Source organism: Rhamphochromis sp. 'chilingali' (assembly GCF_963969265.1).
Source record: "Rhamphochromis sp. 'chilingali' genome assembly, chromosome: 8".
Lineage (NCBI taxonomy): Eukaryota > Metazoa > Chordata > Actinopteri > Cichliformes > Cichlidae > Rhamphochromis > Rhamphochromis sp. 'chilingali'.
In genome coordinates, this window is record NC_137935.1 from 8,763,126 (window position 1) to 8,783,856 (window position 20,731).

At 37.2% G+C, this 20,731-nt stretch overlaps 1 protein-coding gene across 5 annotated transcripts in view; it reads left to right on the forward strand.

The window, feature by feature from the left end:
• LOC308400734 (cell adhesion molecule 2-like) overlaps positions 1 to 8,616 on the forward strand; it is a 170,686-nt gene extending 162,070 nt beyond the window's left edge. For all 5 annotated transcript variants that reach the window (XM_080888653.1, XM_080888655.1, XM_080888654.1 and 2 more), the window contains 3 exons: positions 165 to 343; positions 6,509 to 6,631; positions 6,740 to 8,616. In XM_080888653.1, the coding sequence (XP_080744779.1) occupies positions 165 to 343; positions 6,509 to 6,631; positions 6,740 to 6,858 (421 nt within the window). In that variant the 3' untranslated portion in view covers positions 6,859 to 8,616. The remainder of the gene's footprint in view (positions 1 to 164; positions 344 to 6,508; positions 6,632 to 6,739) is intronic.
• Positions 8,617 to 20,731: the final 12,115 nt, after the last annotated feature.

The following is a 20,731-nucleotide window of genomic DNA, read 5'->3' on the forward strand; positions in this document are numbered from 1 at the left end:
ATAGTGCAAATTGCACCTAAATGTAATTTGTTTTGTGCCTTGAGATGACTTGTGAAAATGAATTGAAGTGAAATCAAATTCATTATGGTTTGTTATTGTTGTTTTTTTTATCACAGCAGTTTATTCAGTTGCAGTTAAATACATTTTCTCAAATTCTTTCCCAGACCTGAGCCAGTGGAGTGGTCTAAAGATGGAGGAGAGCTGCCAGACATTGAGCGTATGATTGTGGAGGGAAGGGAACTTACCATCACTACGCTAAACAAGACAGACAATGGCACATACCGGTGTGAGGCCAGCAACCATCTGGGGTCCAGTAGTGCTGAATACATACTGTTTGTATATGGTGGGTACTTCAGTAAGGGCTTTTTTTGTTATGCTTTATCATTTCCCTTTGTTGCTGCTTACAAAGCTTTGCAGGCAGTTGTGTTCAAACTCAAAGGCAGATGGTGTTCATCACAAAAATACAAACCCAGTCCATGTCAAAAAAGCGAGAGTCAACTGGTAACTGTAACTGTTGAAAACAACCTGTTTTAAATATGAACGATTTTTCAATACAGGGAAATCAATAAATTGATCATCTTTGCAATATCAGATAATCAGTTGTTCAAAGTGGAGACACTTTAGGTAAGGAGTTTATGGGAAGGTAACTTCACTTCAATCATTTAACAGTCATTGATTAATAATTTATGAATTTCAGCTATCAAGGTCTCCACACCCACACATCTCTTTGAACGATAAGCAGATAGACTTAATGAATGGATATTTGGATAAGCATAAATGGGTAAACATGTTTCAGATCTTTTTCATCAAAAATAAATAAATAAATAAATAAATAAAAATCAGATTTCCCTGAATAATGTTTGGCATTAATTTGAATGCCATCTAGATTAAATTGGTTTTAATATTTCAGACACTTTAACCACACGTTTTAACTACTATTACTACTGCAACATATGTTGGCGATATAATGGCTGGCAAATATACAGTTTTAACATTCAACACAGCCATTGGGTTCAATGATTTCAGTGTATTCTAACATGGCCATTAAGTCTACAACCATGAATAAAATGACTCACCAAAGTTGCTCAGCTAAGATGTCTGTATATTTCATTAGAAAACTGATGGTAGCTCACAACAGAGAAGGAAATTTAATTATGTGAAAACACACTGATGTATAAGGTCAACACGACACTTTACATTCTGCTTCCATCTGGATCATCAGTTGTCATTCGCAGATGACACACCGTCTTCAAATGACAACCTGCACATCCTCATCAGCATGTTGGCTTTTTAGTTTGTGAGACAGCTCTAAAGTGAGACATGTGTTTGTAGTAAATGAGATAAAATATTTATTATTATATAAGAAAAAAACTTGCTATATGGGGGTTTTATATTTCTGCCAATTAGCAATAAAAGATGGTGCAGAAGAGAGTAGATTGTGACTTGCAACAGCTAAACGGTATTATTTGACACAAAGGTGGCATAATAAGAATGATAAGTTAAGTCTGTTTAAATATCATCAATTTGCAGTTCAAATATATATTTTCTTTATAAGAATAATACATATCGTGCAGCACAGAGATCTGTAGTCATGCAGTTTTCCACTCCATGTACTCAAGAATCCACTTTCAAATTTCGCCTTGGCACTATGCAGGATAACACAGTTTACCTCACTACTTATCACGGCGTGGGTTTAGCTTCTGGACTCTTCCTGTGAGGAAACAGAAAAAAAGTGTTAAGGATGCAGAATTTAGCTTCCAAGTACAGCCTGGAGGAGAGATAAGTTAATCCTGAGACAGTGAAGGGGTTGAGAGAATAAAGACGACATGGTCCAGAAAATGGTTCGTTAAGGCCTCTGCAGCGCATGTTTGTAACATTTATCAAATACGGCTAAAAATAAAAAAATAAAAAAGGCAGAAACAAGAGCAGAATATTGCAATTCAACATGGATTTATTTGTTTCCACTTTTGCCAGCTAAACAGTGCCACTGGAGATTGTAGTTTGTTTGTGAACGACTTATCGCAGCACAGACTTATTCAACTCCCGAGCAGTTAGTGGATGTACGGCAGCTTTTCTGTGTGATTTTTAAAAGCAAAGGCTTTGGGGGAAAAGAAAGCTCTTCATTGGGAAATATGAAAAGAAAAGGATGACACATTGGTCTTTTCAGCTTTTGTTATCTTGTTCTCCCCTTTCAGCATGTTCATTGAACAGGGGTAGGCAGTGATGCTAGCCTAGTGTAGATCACTGTATCACCCTGTCATATCTAGACACCATGTGCTGATCTAAGGTTTCCTTCCTCGCATAAGATGTTTTTTTTATTTATTTCAAACCAGAAAAAAGAGAAATTTGTTGAACTAACCCAGGTGTTTAGAATTATACATACCCAGAGGGTTTCTAGCTTTTGTAATACTGGCTTAGGAAATAACAGATGCGATAACCCTCAGCATCCATCTTTTACTAAATACAAAGGTTCTGGTAGGGAGGATTGAGAAATTGAGTTGAGCAGGTAAAAAGATGCGTGAGACGGGCTCATTTCCACCGATGATGACAGTCATTTTTCAGGGCTACAATGTGTCTGGCTGGATACTTACCAGGTCTCTTTGGATCGTCTCAGCCTCTAAATCTAATTTGCTAATGACAAGAGAGATGAGAAGCCATAAATGTCATCGGTCTGAAGCAATATATCACAGACTGCAATTATATCCTTTAATATACTGCAATAAATAAAGAAAAAGAAACACTGTATTAGATGACAGAGCGGTAGTAACAGATACTAGTTTAATTAAATAGAGTCTGCATACATCTGTGAAGCTGCAGACTCACTCATGCCTGTTTCTCTCACATTTCATTGTGATTGATTGTACATTTTCACCTCAACAAGCATGATACATTGTAAGTTTCACTTTTCCTGTGTGTGCTCTATTTACCAGCCAATCATCAGTTGCTTGAAATTTTAACAGATGTAAAAGTCCTTCGACTCCTTCATGCGTGACTCATCTTTTACGGGGTGATACTGCTGAAAGACTTTACTGATTCAGAGCTTGATTCATTGTGCAGCCCTTGTATTTTAACGTCAGTTCATTGTTTTCTTCTTCTTCTTCTTTTCGCTTGTATTTACTAAGGTGAAGTAAAGTCATGAATTAAGCTGCACCAGCCACACACAGTAAATCACCGGGGCTATGTGACTGTCCTGTCAGTTTCTCACACCGACGCCTGTGCTCCTCAGAGTGGTTTGTTTTCGCTTCCAGTTGTTCCTATTTTTGCTTAGCAGACGTCATCGCCTTCGTGCCTCCCTCTCTAGCCTCAATCCTTGCAGTCTTCTAATGCCTACATTGCCACATTAAGCATAGGCAGTCACAGCTGCGTTCACTTGCACCCGCTGCGTGGCCCCGCCTCCCCCGTGCTCCACGCACTCACAAACGTGACAATGAACACACGGCTGATGATTGATGAGCTCAAAACCAGGCTTTGAGCTAGAAAGTAAGATTGTTTCATTTGATGAATTCAGTATCCTTTTCACTTTCTATTTGTTTGTTTTTTTCTAACAACGCTGTTACATATGGATCATTTTTATTACTGCATGTGATTAATTCTGTTATTGATAGCTGATGTTATGCAGATATTGTAAAAATAACAAACCCCATTGTGGAGTTACTGCTGGTAAACCACTGCATACATAAAAGTCCAAAAAGGAAACATGACAGTGTTCATACTTTTGTTCTTGGGCTGAAAATGAACACATGCAATTATCTTAATGATAATTAATAACAATGTTCAGCAAAACCACATGCTTCATGTCACTATTTCACTCTGTCTCTCCTAATGGAATTACTGTTGCAGTGTTTGTGTATTATGACTTTGACATACTGAAGCACAAGAGCTGTCTGCAGGTAAAACATGGCTGCATTAAAAGAAAAAACAAGTTTGTTGGATGAGAAACTGCAAACATTACTTAGACTTAGGCTGTGCTTTGTTTTGGTAATAACTCGCATTAAAGGTGCCGATTAAATTTTCTTGTAAACAAACAAAGGTTATATTATGTTCCTGCAAAAACACATCGTTTTTAACTTTGACTAATATTTTCTTCCTTGTAAAATATTTGCTCCATATTTATCCCCTGGCAGTACCTTTGCAAACGCAATTTTTGGTCAGTGGAACAGCTTAAAACTGGCAAGAATGTGTAATGACAGCATGTGCTAAAAAAAGGAGGGATAAGGAGCCTTATATAGTAACCAGAATATTAATCACACAGCCACACACACACAAACACAATGTGTGTGTATGATTTAAAACATTTAGGTGATGTTTGAACGTTTAAAGCAGATTCAAGTTCCCTCAGTATTAACACAATGGCACGCAGTACAAAAGAATTTGTTTTTCCATGTATCTCTACTGCTCTATGCATTCAGATGGTTTGGGTTTTTGGCACAGGTTTTGACATATTTGTCTCTCAAATATTCTGCATATGCCTGCCATAAAGAGTCCTGGGTAGTAGAATTTTATTTGTAATGTATAAGCAGGAAAAAAAGAGCAATATGCTCCAATGTAGACGAATTATTAAACAGGTACCAGTTAACTTAAAATACCCAAACCATCTGAATACTTGTGGAGGTTAGTGAGATAGTATTTGACCAATTAAGAAACTACGCACTAACTCTATACGTATACAACTTTCTTGTGCTGCTCTCTAAATCAACATTTATAGCAAGTCCAGTTAGGCATGTATTTGGCTCATGTGACAGCAAGCTGTGCATACCTGCACACTGTCAAGTAAACCAGAACCATGGAAATCTCTTTGTGTTTTCCTTTGAACTTTGTGGTCACCTTTTTTATCACGGTGTTGTTCCCCTCGTCTTCCCTTACTGCTGTCACTGTCTTCAACCATGGCAACAGCCAAAGACTTTCCAGGGCCTACAACAGGTAAATATCCCAGTAGATGATCATTTCAAGCCAGATTTAGAGTGTGTGATCTGGATCTGGCTCTGGGTCAAGACACATCACGGCCTCACCCAGCATGAGCCAAATCATCACCATGCATGGATGCTCGCTCAGTCGTTTTCTCTCCAGCCATGTCACAGGCTGCATAAGTTATCACACAATATGTTTCTATTTTGCTTTGTCTTTGCCACTGAAATAGATGGTTCTCAAAGGACCTCTGCTGAAGATTGTATTTGTGACAGTATCTATGTATATGATCCTGTGGTTACAGTAAATCAAAGTCAAAAATTATCTTTCAAATATCTGATCACAGAGCTCTTGAAAAGTATTTGTTCACCATTATTTGTAGATTTGATATAAGTGCAGAATTTCTGTTTGCAGGAATTTAGTTATTTTTCTTTGTAAGACATTTTGAGTGGGATTGTGTCTAATTAATGCAACATGATTAAAACAACTTATCTCTCTTAATGTAACTGAACATCAGATCAGGCAAAATATGACCGACGAAATTACTCTTGTCCCTGTGTGCTCTTGAAATGACCTTTTGTTGTTGAATGTAGCAACTTACATCCTATCTTATCTTTTATGCTGCTTTATTTTAGTTTGTTCCAGAGCAGTAACTACTGTATCTACACAATCAGTACCAAATTCTGTTAAAAATGCACCAGCCAAGTGTGATATAAAAGATTCCTTATGCTCCTTGCTGACAGTGCTGTACAGATCATTCTATCCATTAACATGCAACCAAATTCAGTTAATTCAGATCAAAAAAAAAAAGAAAATTCAGAGTTTGCAGTGCCTGCTTGTGAGTTGATGAAACAATCGTGGTTGTCTATTCTGCATGGAGTTTAATAAACTGCATGTTGCACAGCTTCATCCCTCTTTTTTTTTGAACGTCCCGCACGCTGGGATTTTAAAAATGAGGGTTGCATTCGTTACCAGCAGAGTATAACAAGGTTTGTAGAAACATCGCCGCAATCATTTCCCAGGGTCACTTTGGAAAACCGAGCACAAGCCATAACCATTCATCAGCCTGAGATAATGAGAGCACACAAGGTGCACAGTAAAGACACAGCCACTCACAGTTTATCACAGGACCGGCACAAAGGCATGCTCCTGCCTGGGAAACCCTCTGTCTGCTTTCTGCCCAGAGGATGCACAGTGTTAAATAACGCTTATTTAAAAACCTAGTCCTGAGCATTATGAAAGTAGTGCTAGGAAAACAGAAACATGAAAGACAGAAAAAAGGAGGATAATGCCAAGCTTTTTAATTGTATAGAGATTTGTGGTATTTCCTAAGATTACTTTTTTCTTTTTTTAACAACTGTTCAGGTACTTCAAAGCAGTCGTTTCAGGTTGTTCTAAATCTGACAGAAGCTCATCTGCTACTCTTGTGCTTTGTTCACAAGTGTAAAAGCAACATCTGGATTTTTTCAGGTTATTTGCAGCAAAATACCTTTAATGCTGTTTAATAAACACCTACAGCTGCATTGACAGTAGAAGCTTCCAGTTGTTAAGTTATCATTCCTCCACTTTTTCTCATCTCCTCTCTCTATCTGTTGTGTTTCAGATCCTAATGCTTTAGGACAGCATGGACCTGACCACGCTTTAATCGGCGGAGTTGTTGCAGTCGTGGTCTTCATCACCTTGTGTTTGATAATAGTCCTTGGACGATATCTGGCCAGACATAAAGGTAAAAGAGGTCTCCTGAACTGCTCTGAATATCACTTTGCTTGTTTGCAGTAAATGAATATGTCTTGCACTCTCTAGCTGGTGGATAACTTGCTTTTTATGTCTGCAGGGACATATCTAACACACGAGGCCAAAGGAGCAGAGGACGCCCCTGACGCTGACACAGCCATCATCAATGCTGAAGGAAACCATGTGCATGCAGAAGAAAAGAAAGAGTACTTTATTTAGACTTCTTTTTCCTCACTTCTTTCATTTCATGACAACCTTTGACAGCAGACGTGCAATTTTAAGCTGTCTCAGACTCACTGCATTGTCTTTTTTAATTTATTGTTCTGTCTTTTTTAGAAAGCAATCATGCTTAGATATGCTTGTTTTCAAAGCATTCACTAACAAAATAGCCTTCGTCTTTTGTAATATAATCCATGTACAATTGGATTATGTCCTTTTCAGTTTTTCTGTGCCTAAATGCTGTACATTCTTCTGCATTTCTTTCATTGCCTGTATTTTTCTCTACTCTTTCTTACGTTACCTGTTATACAACCTTTTGCAGATTTTTAAAATTCAGAAGTAACAACAGTAATTTTGTTCTCCAACTCAACTCTCAGCATTTGAAAAGGTTTTTCTGTAGGAGCAAAATATGTTAAATACATCAGTTTTTAAGGATTACATGATTGGCTTGGATGTTTCCCGGAGCTAACCCTCCTCAGACATGCCGCACACGTTTAGAGCATCTTAAAACAGATCAGATACTTTAACAAACACAAAGCAGAAGCACAATCTGAGTGATTGTCTCGAGATGAAATAATCGCCCTCTTAGCATTGTCTGTATATTCCTGCACTGATTTTTTTTTTTTCCCTTTTTGTTACACTGTTGATTTATAACCAACAAAGAACAAGTTAGAAAATTAAAGCACAAAGTCTGAGGACTATTACAGAGGGGAAAAAACATCAACTGCTTTTTGTCTCAGGATTCAATATGAGTCTAGATGGAGAGATGGTGTCAGACATGTGAAGAAGACTTCAGTTCAATCGCAGTTATTGTTGTGGATGAAAAACGTTTCCTTTTTGTTGGCGATTTGTTGTAATATCCAAACTGAATGAGTGGAACCTTGTGTCGGTTCATTATTTATGTTGAGTTTTATTGAACAACTATGCTAAATGTGTGGATATTGCTGTAAAATACTTTGCTAACGTGAATATTAGTGACCAATATTGTTGAATCTTGGGATCCCTGACACATTGCAGTTTGTATATTAGCATATACAGCATTTAACGGTACTTCACAGATCTTTCATGTTTTTCCATTTCTTTCCAATTTTGTTTTGCCCGAAGGCATGTAAATAATATGTAAGTATTCAATTTTAGTAAAAGGAAGAAAAACTCTGGTTATAGCCTTTAATTTCAGGTCATATGAGTTCCAGTCACTTCGAGGACAGCGTTTTCACATTTTTGAAGATTTCTTCAAACAGGGATTCTAATGAAATGCTTAAAATGTTACAAAAAAAAATCTGGGTAAAAATATATGTATTTATTATTATTATGGCTGATTGACTTTCTTATATGATACTATATTGATTGATATTATTGCTGTTATTATGAAGTAGTTGTCTGACATTAACTTTTCCATTTTTATTTCTGTAAGTTCTCATAAAAGAACAATACAAGGATCACCGTTATGGCCTTTGAGTTTGCTGCAAACAGTACTAATGACATGTTTAGGCATTGGTGAATCAAACATCCCCTCACTGTATATAATCACTGTATCAAAGACATTGAACCACATTGCCAATGCTCATACATGTTATTTTGTTAGTTCAGTATGATGCTATAAATAACTCATTTTGTACAGATTTAAATTGCTGTAATTAATTTGCTTTTTATGGGGGATGTGTGAGGTTTGCTTTTTTTCACAGTATTGAATATTCATTTTTCAACTATGCCACTGTAAAATGAAAAAAAAAAAAGATGCGAAAAAAGAGAGATGAAGTGCGGATTAAAAAATGAACAACTTGAAAGATGTCCTTTTGTTGTTACTAAATTTGCACCTTGAAGCGCCTTGCCGTGATGAGTTGGAGCGCTATTACCTGCACTCAGTGAATCAGTCCACGTAGCTGCCGCTGAGCGAGAGAAGCATATGTGGTAGGCAGTGCTGTGACTTAAGTTGCACTATAATTGATATTCTATACTACTATAGTAACTGTTAAGTATTACTTGCCTTTAGTGTTAATAATATATGCAAAGTGTCTGACTTGTAGAAAGATTAAAAGTCCATGAAGCTCCTCGGGAAGATTGCCCGAGGCATTTAGCTTCAACTCATGATTTGTGCATTAATACAGGGCGACAAAAGGAACACTTAAGTCTTCCCAAATTCCTCCGTGTCTCAGTGGACCTGAGTTTGTTATGCTTCAAGTGGCTTCAGGAAGCTACTCGCAGACACCCACACAGCAGGCTGCTGTTGCCCTTGTTTTAACAAATTAGACAAGAAGTAGGTTGGGTTCGGTCAAGGATGCTGAAATGCAGTTGATTGCTTTAAAAGTGAAGAAAAATTCTAATACTTGAGATGAAACTTTATTTAAGCCAGTAGCCAGAGAAAAACGAAATAAATATTCTTTTTTTTCCTAGTTTTAAGAAGCTGTTACAGTTGAGACAATTGTAGAGTTAAAGCATGTGCCGCAGATGTTGTGTTTACTTTTGTGAAACATAGAAGAGTCGTATAAATCACAGATATATTAACTGATTGATTGATGTGCGTTACCGCCATTCATGTTCACTTAATTACTGGAAACAGTCATTTCTGTGGGATAAATATTTACTATGATATACATGAAACCAAATGATATGCCTTTGAAATACCCTGAATATAAGCAACATATATTATTACATATATCCATATTATTTATTTAAATATGGCTCAATGTATATCTGCAGATGAGAATTAAAAATTCAGCACCCTACCAAATCTACACTGAAACAAATTTTCATTTTCATAGCCTACATTTAGTAATATATAACAGACAGCGTGCCGTAGCAATTTAGAAAAATACAAGAAGACACCTTTAATGGTCCATTATCACTGCTTCAGTGACACAGATGTACTCTTGAAATGTGAGGACGAGACGATAGCCTTGCACAGATTACTGAGCTCATATTAAATGTCTCAGCATCCTTAAAGGGAGATCTCGTTCCAGGACACAGGACCCAAGTCATTACGATCCTCTATTCTTTAGCTCCCATTGACCTTGAGCATAATGTTGCTTCCCAGCAGACTAATGTTGCTATTATCAACACACTGTCCGACCAACCATCTGCCTGCTTCACACAACGCCCGGCTCCCCCTCTCCTCGCACACAGACGGTTCCCAATGCTCACTTCATAATCATTACCACCAAAAGCCCAGCCAGTTCAAATAAACATCAGCTCCCACTATTGCACCCCTTCACATTATTAAAAGCTCAGTGCTTCATTAAGCTATGTAAATTGAGATAGACTGTCTTGAATAATGCCTGGCAGAAAATAATGCTAAAAATCCATCATCATTTAGTAACTGGATATCAAGAAGGCAAACATTTATGTGTAATAGTAAATTGTGAGTTGGGAAATGGATTTTCGCTTTACCCTTGAAATGCGAGACCCATACCCTGGGCAATGTAACAATCACAGCATGACCTCTGAGGAGGCCTTGTAAGTCTTACTAAACTGAAGAAACTGATCCCCACTGTACCCTGTAGCCAGGGTCCATATCAGCTCACAATAAGCGCTTATCATAGCAGAACAGAAGTGTCTGACAAAATTCTTCAGGGACAAACGGATATCTTAAAAACACAACACTTAAACACATTGGGCCTACATACTGATTTTAAATGTCAAAAGTTATTCCTTTAGTTAATAGTCATTACAAGTTTCATTTGTGCATTTGTGTGTTATTCATGAGTGTTAAGCTTCTCTTTTTTTTTTTTCGAGTTTTATTATCAAGGCTCTGGAAGAAAAGTAAAGTTTTTACAAAAACATGAGCCCCGCTGCTGTCAACATATTTTTTTGTTGTTGTTTTTTTCCTTTTCATTACACAATTCTGCTGTAGATTAGTGACAACTGGCAGAACCATTGAAAAAAGGGGCATAAAAAGCCCTCCAACCATAGCACAAATAATGGTCCTTCTCTTGGATTAACAGTACAACGTTTTATGCAAAAATAACAGTTCTTTCACTTGTTTTCACTATCCAAGCATGTAAATTGCCTTGTGTAATTCACAGGGCGATTTGCGTAGGAAGCAAAAGGATAAAAGGATTTCAAAGATGGGGTGTGGTGCAGTATGCTTAACAGAGGTGATGGAGAAGTGTTTGTCCTCTGGATCATGTTTTTAATTACAGATTTAAAAGGTATTAGTGATTCTGCAAAGTAGCCTGCTGATTCATGCAAACATTTAGTCAGTGCTGTACTTACAGATACTTTAACTGTGACATCTCTCATATTGCTTTGTAGCACAAACGGTGTGGAAGAGTTAGCTTATAATTGTTGCCCTGCAGCTAAAGGTTTGGTATAAAAGATGAAAAGCAGGATATTTTTCAATATTCTGCTTTTTATTTTCAGTCCTTTGAATAGAAACTCTGTTATCACTGGCCATAGAAGCCTGGGATTGCATTGTTTGTGCAAATGGATTTTGTCTTTGATTGACAGCTCACTCTAATGGAGAATCGGGAAGAATCATAATAGCATGTTTACAGCACTGCTGCTACCTTGGAAAATGGCCCATTGCAGAAAATTCTCACAACGATACAAACTGTAGTTACCGGTAATCTCCTAGAACATTATGGATTTGTCAAAATACCCACAGCTAGATTATTTTAAGGTTTTCTCACATATCTATAAACAGGTTTGTGTTGTTTTTGTAAATATAAAGGGAGTACAGGTTGAGCACAGCTGAGGCTTCCTGTAGCCCCATTTCACTTAACGTTTGCACCTCATGAGTATCTGTACTGCATCGGAGAGCTATGGGATATTGTCTTGAGATGTGTTATGCCTAATCATATTTGATGAGATTAAACAGATCACTCACGCTTCTAGTTGTGACAGGGCCGAGTGGAAGTTAGAAGGAGTCAAATGATCTGGAACAAAGAACATGAGCTTGTGTATCCCCCCAGATGCATCACCATGCCATTAGTCTAGATGAATGTGTACAGTCAGACACAATTCCCTTGTTTGCTGCATGAGGGCTTCCACTTTGTGAGGCAGTAGCTCTGCTGTGCGAATCAGGCCACATGCAGGTCCATGGATTGATGACTGAAACAGGGCTACCCACTGTATTTTAAACTCATTCATCCACACTGACTCACATTCTCTGTGGTGCATCTTTAAATAGCCTTCCCTGGGATTGTCTGCCTGCCAGTTGATTAATTCTATATTGCATGTGCATGTGTGTGTGCATGTGTGTGTGCGTGAGTGTGTGCGTTTGGTTTAATTACAACAAACTTTTCTGAATTGTTTAGGTGAAATTTAAATCATGCAGGCACCCGAGAATACACAAGCCAGCCTTGTTCTGGTTAGTCTTTTGGGGCGGGGGGTAGGAGAGGGTTGAAAGAGGAGAGTTGTTGAGTGTTTGGTGGTGGGGTGTAGTACTGTACCTGTGGCATAAGGTATGCAATAAATAGCTTGCCATCTGTTTGGATTTGAACACTTGAGATTCTTCCAAGAAACTCACCAGAGACTTAATTAAAGTTGGAATATTAGGAGCGTGAGACTGACGTTCCACTAATAAAATGACAGCTAGAGGAAATTCTTGAATTAGTTTAAAACAGATATTCTTTTTTTTTTCTTCAAAATAAAAAAAGAAAACTGTGACTGTAAGGGAAGCGTTTCACCTTGTAAATTATTCCAATCGTTTTGATGATTTTTTATGATTCTAATCTCCATTTATTAAGGACATCTGCTCTTTCCAGCAAATAGGCATATTTAATGAAGACACAGGAAATGATGTATGTTCATACAAGTAATATGTTGAATACGGAAGAGCTGTGCTGTTGGTTAAATGAGTGATTAGCCAGTTAATCGGTGGATAAAGAACAATATTTGTCATGGAAAGATGATGTGCTTTAAGTTTATTGTCTCTTAAAAAAGGGGCTACTGCTAAATAAATCAAAATAAATATTCGATATGCTTCTGAAGGCAAATAAATATTTTATCAAAAGCAACAGTGAATAACTTTTCTGAAAACTACACATAAACTATCCAGAACCATTCTCATAACCTTGTGTTGCTCAAACAATGGTTGCACCTCTGTCATTGCATACGTACTTGTATTTGTTCAAATCACTCCCATGACAAGAAAATAACTGTTAATTTTTCAGCAATTTGTTTGGGCAGGAAAATCCAAAAGCAATGCATAGTCTTTAATTTCATCAAGAGTATGGTCCTCCATACAAGAGAAGTGGGGTTTTATAAATGAAAAAATGAGAAATGTTCATATTTTTCAACTACCTAATTAAAGAACATATTGGCTATTATAAATTTTCATCTGTATATTGCATATTCTAAATTTCTTGTGCAAATTGCAACCCTTTTCTAGTAAACACATGATATTAATCAATACACTATAACATACTGCAGTTCTTACAAACTGTGGTACCTGCAGACTGCCAGCTGTCTGGATGTAGGTGGACATGAGATGTTGGCATCAGCCTCAAGGTCCTCCTCTCCCTTCCCCAGTTGTTCTTTTTTCGGTTTAAGCAATAATACAATAGGACATCAGATTGGATGATTTATTTTTATTTTACACTTAGCTTTCTATTTTTAAGTCGGGATTTTAATTAACCATGTTGTAATGATGGCAGAACGCGGAGCACATTAAGTTGTGAATGATCTTCAGAGAGTGTGAAATTGGGTGGTTAAGTCAGAAAAGCTTTAATTGTACAGATAGCGATTTAGAGTGGAGACTATTTTAACTGAAGTACTGTATCTATTGTTTATTTAGAAGCTGTGCAGCCGTACAGAATGCCATTAGTTTTTTCTGACTAATGACCCAGCAATCAATTTTACATTTTTAATTTTAGGTTGTTTTTTAGGATGCACAAAATCACGGTTATCAATTTGCTCCTTGTTGTCAAATCCACCAGCACAATAAAACTTTCGAAAGTTTCCTACAAGGAATACATTCGTATGAAAAAGAAAGTGCACAATTTTTAAACTCTTATGTATCGGGATGTTAAATAAATAAATAAATAAATCATCTGGTCTTTACCAGGTTAAGCATAACTTTACTGTTTTCATAGGAATGAAGAGGTTAAGTACTGATCATCAGCAAGTGTGACCACTTCTATAATAGCAGAAGTTTTAGCACTTTGCTGGGATGGGTTATAAGACCATTTCGACACTATTTAAGGTCCATCATTCTACAGTAATAAAAAATAATTCACAACTAGAAAACATTCAAGACAGTTGCCAGTCTTCCCAAGACTGGATGCTCATCCCAATGTGAGACAATGCAATAAACAGGATACTGCAATCCCCAATAAATCCCCAGTAGCTACATTTCAGACTGTACAGGCCCCAATTAGCATGTCAAAGTTCATGATACTAAGGTTAGAAAAAGGCTGTAAGTATGGCTTGTTTGGAACAGTTGGCTGGAGAAAGAGGGACATGGGAACATGACTTTGGTTTGCAAATTACCATCTGAACAAGACTTGTAGGGCAAGGTCGTCTGAACTGTGACCAAAGTAGAGATTTTGGCCATAATGCACAGCTCCACATTTGAAAAGAGCAATACACAGAATATTAGCATTAACACTTCATACAAACTATCAACCACAGTAGTATACGACTGACTTGGGTGTGTTTTGCAGCCAAAGGACCTGGGCACCTTGCAATCATTGAGTCAATCATGAATTCTTCTGTATATCAGAGTATTCCAGAGTAAAATGTGAGAATCGGGTTATGTAACAGACCACAACCCTAATGAAATGACCTGGTGAGAGCTTCACAAAAATAAACACAATGAACTAAAGTAATGCTGTAAAAAAGAATGGGTCAAAATACCTTTATAAATAATATAAATCTTTTAAATAAACATTTCCTCAACTATAGTGATGCCTAATTTGTAAGAGACTGACAAAATCATGCAGAAAACTACTTTAAGTTACTGATAACCATGGGTCTACTAATTCAAGTATCGCTTCTGCATCTTATCGCAGTTTTTGTTAAATAAGTGGTGATACAATGTAATATGTCATGTATTTTTTGTTTATCTGAGGTTGTGTTTGAATAATTTTACAACTTAATAAGGGCCAGGTTTTTAGAATAGAAAGATGGTATACTATCTTTTTCACATGACTGTGTTTCTCATATTTCCACTAGACGGTGCTTTAATGGAAGGGAGTAATCATGGAAAAAGACATCTGCTACAAATCTGGATCTGTATCAATGCATTTTGCAAAGATAAATAATACCTGAGACTTGGTCGGGAGGCAGCCTAGTACATTTTAAGTGTGTAACATAGCTTGTTTTGATTTACAATGTGGTAGGTGCTAAATAGCGCATACAAAATGAGTGGAAGGACCAATGAGATATCTAAAGCTTAAATACTTCCAGAGTAGCAAACCAGTTGTCTTTATGATGCCAGTCAGCTTGATGGTAGGCCTCAGGGATTACTCCAGACAGACAGCTCAGTAAGACAATTGATTTAATAGTAGTGAGAAGAGAGGAAATGTTTAATTCAGCCATATTTAGTATTCATGGGATGAAGAGCCATACAAGAGTTCACCTTGAGGGGTCATCAGGAGAGCAGGTCCAGAATCCCAAAGAGCAGCTAGGCCAAGTTTCCACATAACATTTGAAAACACAACTGATTGTGTTTTTAATTACTTTGATTGTCAAGTTTACTTTAGCTGAATTGAAAATGGTAATGCAACACGCACTGAATTGACAAACTGATATGCTGTGAAAAGGAGATCAGTTGTGCAGCTCTTGTGACATTGTGATAGATTTACCAGAATAAGAAGTGCTGAACCTCAAGCAGAGGATATAAATTAATATTTCGCACATATTTAACCTCTTTCATCATTACAGAAAACTTAAGCATTCAGAAATATACCATCGATTATCTTACAAAAATCTAGTAAAAGACTACCCAAATAATTTAAGTATATTTTAGTAACTATAATTCACCGCTTATTGCATCACATTTATAATATCACAGTAAAACTAATTAAAAGGAAAACAGTATGTGTCACACTGCATGTGAATAGTGAATAGTGTATACAGAACAATGTAGTATGACACCGCTATGGTGTACATCTGTTTCAATATTGCAAAGACTCATAAGCAAAAGTTTGGAAATTTTTTACTTCTAAACCTTCTGTTCGGTGTTTTCTGCCTCACACAATTTAAAAGAATACTATTTCTACTCGCCTGACTCCTGTGAAAGAGTGCCAGCTACAGACATGATGAAATCCCTGTGTTAAAATACAAAACCATGACGTTAAAAACTAATTCAATTATATGCATGACCAGTTCAATAGACCTACAGAATTGAGTTATTGTCTGAAATGATGGGAAAAAAGAAAAATACTAGTAAATCATGAGTGAATGAAGTGTAAAGTAAAAATTATTTTCACAAAGAGTTGCCAAAAAAGGCTTCAAGAACAAGGCATAATGGTTACTGCAGTAATCTTCCAAGCTATTTGCTCTTCATCAACAAGAGGTGCATAATGTGAATCTTCAAAGGTATTTTATCATTGCTATAGTGGCTATAGTGAAGAGGAAAACAGTGTAGGGGTGAGGTAGGGCCAAAAACAGCATAGTGGAAGCTTTTTTGAAGTCTAGTGTATATACATACAGAAGGCATCTGTTGTATAACTTCTCTGAATCATAATAAAAAAGCATTAGGCACTGCTTTGAAGGAATAAACATTAAAAATGCCAACAATATTCTTGTTTCTTACTGAATAGGCAGAATTATTCAAATTAAGGCCAGATTTTTGGGGTTTCGATTGACAGCTCATTGCATCAAACGTGGGATTTGAATGTATCAGTGAAAAGTCAATATGAGTGTTAAGCTTCATGATGAGAACCAGGAGATTCCAGAAATCTTGTCTGAGGGTATGAGAGTCTTCAAAAGCAACACTGATTGATTTTAAGGTTAAAAGTCTGATCATGATTCAGCTTGTAAGCGTCGCATTAGAGATAAAAGTACACAGCCATCTCACCAGTAATCTTTGCCATTTAGTTAGAGTCTACCTGCCATTTATTTAATGTGGAAAGCATTAATGCCACAGAAGAATAAAACTCTATGAGGAAAGTAAGTGGAGGGAAATAAATGCCACCATCGTCCCAGCCTTTGTGTCTGCAGTTTTGTGACACTGATGTTAGAGTCGCAGAGGCTCCAGAGAAAGGAAAGTGCCCAATAAATTTGCAGATCTGAAGAACTTTGATCTCTTGAACTGTCTCCTTTACCATCCATCCATCCATTTAATGCCTTTTATCTTGGTCCAGGTTATGGGGGCAGCAGTTTAAGCAGACACTAACACCTCTTTCTCCCCAGCCATCTCCATCGGCTCTTCCGAGGTTACACCAAGGCATTCCCAAGCCAGCTGTGAGATGTAATCTCTTCAGCGTGTGCTGGGTTCCCCCAGTAGGATACAAAACACATCACTTAAGTGTGATCACCTTACCGTAATGTATTCCTTTCATCCATCTTTTTACTTCTGCTTATTCATTTCAGGGTCAGTCGGGGGCTGGAGCCTATCCCAGCTATCATAGGGCAATAGGCAAGGTGCACACTGGACAGGTCACAAGTCTGTCTCAGCACTTTTCCTTTCAGTTGATATCACTTCAAGTTTATTTATAAACCATTAATTCTAAGTTGTTTCCTCAAGGTGTTTTAAACTGTAGAAGAGAAAAATCCAAAAATCTGACAATCCCCTATGAGCAAATGCTTTTCGACATTGCTTTTCGACATTGAGAAAGAAAAGCTCCCTGGCAGAACGAGACTCAGTGAGGGGCAGCCATGTGCGTTGATCGGTTAGATGTGAGAGGAAAGAGAAAAGAAAAAAGGCGAGCTTAGCTAGGCAAGGATGAAACACAAACTATGAAAGCAGATAAAAGTTAGGGACATGCATTAGTGGAACATAAACACATCAGAAGTGAACTGTGTATCACAAGTCCCAACAAGTTCCCTATGCAGCCTGAGCCTAGAACAGCATAACTAAGAGATGGTTCACTGTCACCTGATCCAGCCCTTCCTATAAGCTTTATCAAAAAGGAAGGGGTGAAGCCAAAGCGGGAGTTGGCCCACAGGAGAGGAGTCTAATAGCTGAAAGATATCCCTCCCATTCTACTTTTAAAGCTCTAGCAACCATAAGAAAGCCTGCAGTCTGAGAGCAAAGTGCCGTAGTGGGATAACATGATGCTGGGGTCTTTAGGACATAATGCAGCCTGATAATTCAGGGCTTTACATGTGAGAAGGAGGATTTTAAATTCAATTCTGAATTCAACAGGGCGCTAATGTAGATAAGCTAATATGCGAGAAATAAGATCTTTTTTCCAGTCTCCGTCAGTACTCTCGCTGTAGCATTTTTGGATCAACTGAAGGCATTTCTCCCAGCTCTTAGAACAGCCTGATTAGAAGAAATTACATAAACCGAGTTGAGAAGTAACAAATTCAGCATCACTATGAGATGGGATGATTCTAATATCAGCGATACTGTGCAGATGAAATAATGCAGTCTTCCATATTTATTTAGTGCACACATTGCAGGACATATCCTTGTCAAAAATGCCTCCAAGGTTCCTCACAGCAGAACTGGAAGCCAAGGTAATCCCATCCAGAGTAAGGATCAGGTTAGATACCATGTTTCTAAGAATTTTAGGGACAAATGAAATAATCTCAGTCCTATCTGAATGTAGAAGTAGAAAATCGCAGGCCATCCAGGTGCATTCAGGTCCACTGGGGCAATTTTTGCTATTTTGCTTTTGTGCACTGCCAGAAGTAAAATGAAGCAATCAAGGTGCCACTTAGAAGACTTGCAGCTTTAATTCAAGGCACTTGAGAAAAATATTTCCTTTATTTTATAGGCTTTACAGCAATTTAAAATTTGTAATTAAATAAGTGGACATATATAATGCATCCCATTATATTAGACAAGGTCATTTTAAATGTTGAAATTGTTTTAACATATCAGCTGCATACTCTTTGTAGCCAATAAATGACTGAAGTTTAAAACCCACTGGAAACACAAAATGCATTTTCCTACCTTAAAATGCCTCATGCGGTATTTCTTGCAGTTTCTGCTGCTTGTTTATCAACTGAAAAGTTCCAATTTTGCATTGCCTTCAGTAATGTTTGTTTCAAATAGATTTTAAAGACTAATATTCAAAAGATCATTTTAATTTGTCCACATTCACTCAAATTTTTAAAATGTCTATTTATTTTTGAGTAAGCACTAAAAGTAAAATTAATGGTGAATGCAATAATATTGTAAATCCCCTTGACTGTAAATCACATCTTGATTGCTTCATTTAAAAATCCTTTATGATAGTCACAGAGGCATAATTGCAAAAATTGTGTCCTTGTCCTAAAATTAATGGACTTCACTGTAGCTACACAGTGCAGTGTGACTGTTACTGTGACCGACAGTGATATTTCCCATAGCTTTGATTCTGTACTCCTGAGACAATCTGAAATAATGACTTAGCTGTGCTGACTTGCAGCTTCAACAGTGCATTGTGTACACAAACTAGATATCTTGGCCCTTAAAGTATTTCACACAGGAAATTGCATAGTGGAGATGGCAAGCCACTTAGATCTTGATGAATCTCATATCACATGACAAGCCTAAACAACAGTCACACTCCTATGGTAATTGCTGCATAAAAGTGATGTGTGCCTCTTTCCTTGATCGTTTATGTTTTTGGTTTCATTTTTTCATAAATGTTTATCGGTGTTTGTGTTACAATTGGCCTGCCAGAGATTTACTGTATACACACCTTTTTGAACAAGTCCCCACAAAATAAAATTCCTTTAAGCTCGTGCTGATCCACAGTTACATTCAGTTGCAAACGGGGTCCCACCAGATACTATAACCAAAGACTTAGATGATTCTGATTAATGGATCATTTTACTCAATAAAAAGACCATGCTTAATATTTTTTATGTAAAAAATATTATTTGTGCTTCTATTTATGCTTTCTTATTCTTTAGTAATCACTGGACTGCTCTCTCTATCTACCAGTAGGTAAAAAGGTAAGGAATCTACAGGTTACTTACAGCAAGAAGGAAGTTAGTATTGACTCTGTGAACATGTATTAATGATTTGCACTAGAGCTGCAGTACAGGTCAATAACAGTTTTCCACTCCCTAATATCTTAATTGTAACAATGAACTATTACAAATACATTTACTGAGGTTCAGCTTGCAGGTAGAAACCAATTAACCTCTGATGGAGCAGGCATAACTACGGTATGGAGCCATTTCACACTTTGGCATTCATATTTCAAGGCATAAATTTATCATGACTTTAGAACAGCAGTCATTGTCACATGTCGCGATCACGTGCTGGAACATCACAAGCACCATTCGTCAGCTCACCTATTCAAGGAATAAGTGGGAAAGGACACTTACAGTGTCTGACAGTAACCATACAAAGCTTTCTATTTAGCCATAAATCAAGCATTTATTGACTAATTTCCTTAGAATTAGCACATTTTCAGGTCAGTTTTTAGGATATGTCATCTGCTGTTCTATGAGTCTACTTTTAACATGAAAACCAAATTACTTTATTGAAACATGACTGCTTCTTACAGTAATTTGCAGTCCATACTCCATGATTCAGTCCTTTATCAAAGCTGCTGTGATGTGATTTACATCATTAGTCATAACTTTACAGAGTATAGTAATGATGCACATCCCCGCTGAATGATTCAGTGCAGAGACCTTCATATAGAGGCGCTAAATAATGAAGGATTATTAGACCCAGAGATGTATAATGTGGATCTGGATGGGGTCACTTCTTCTGATTTACAGTATTCTACTGAGGATCCTGAGGAATCAGATGATGTGAATGCACCTGGAAGTCAAGCTCTCTTCAACGAAGAAACAGAAGGGCTCTCTGATGAGA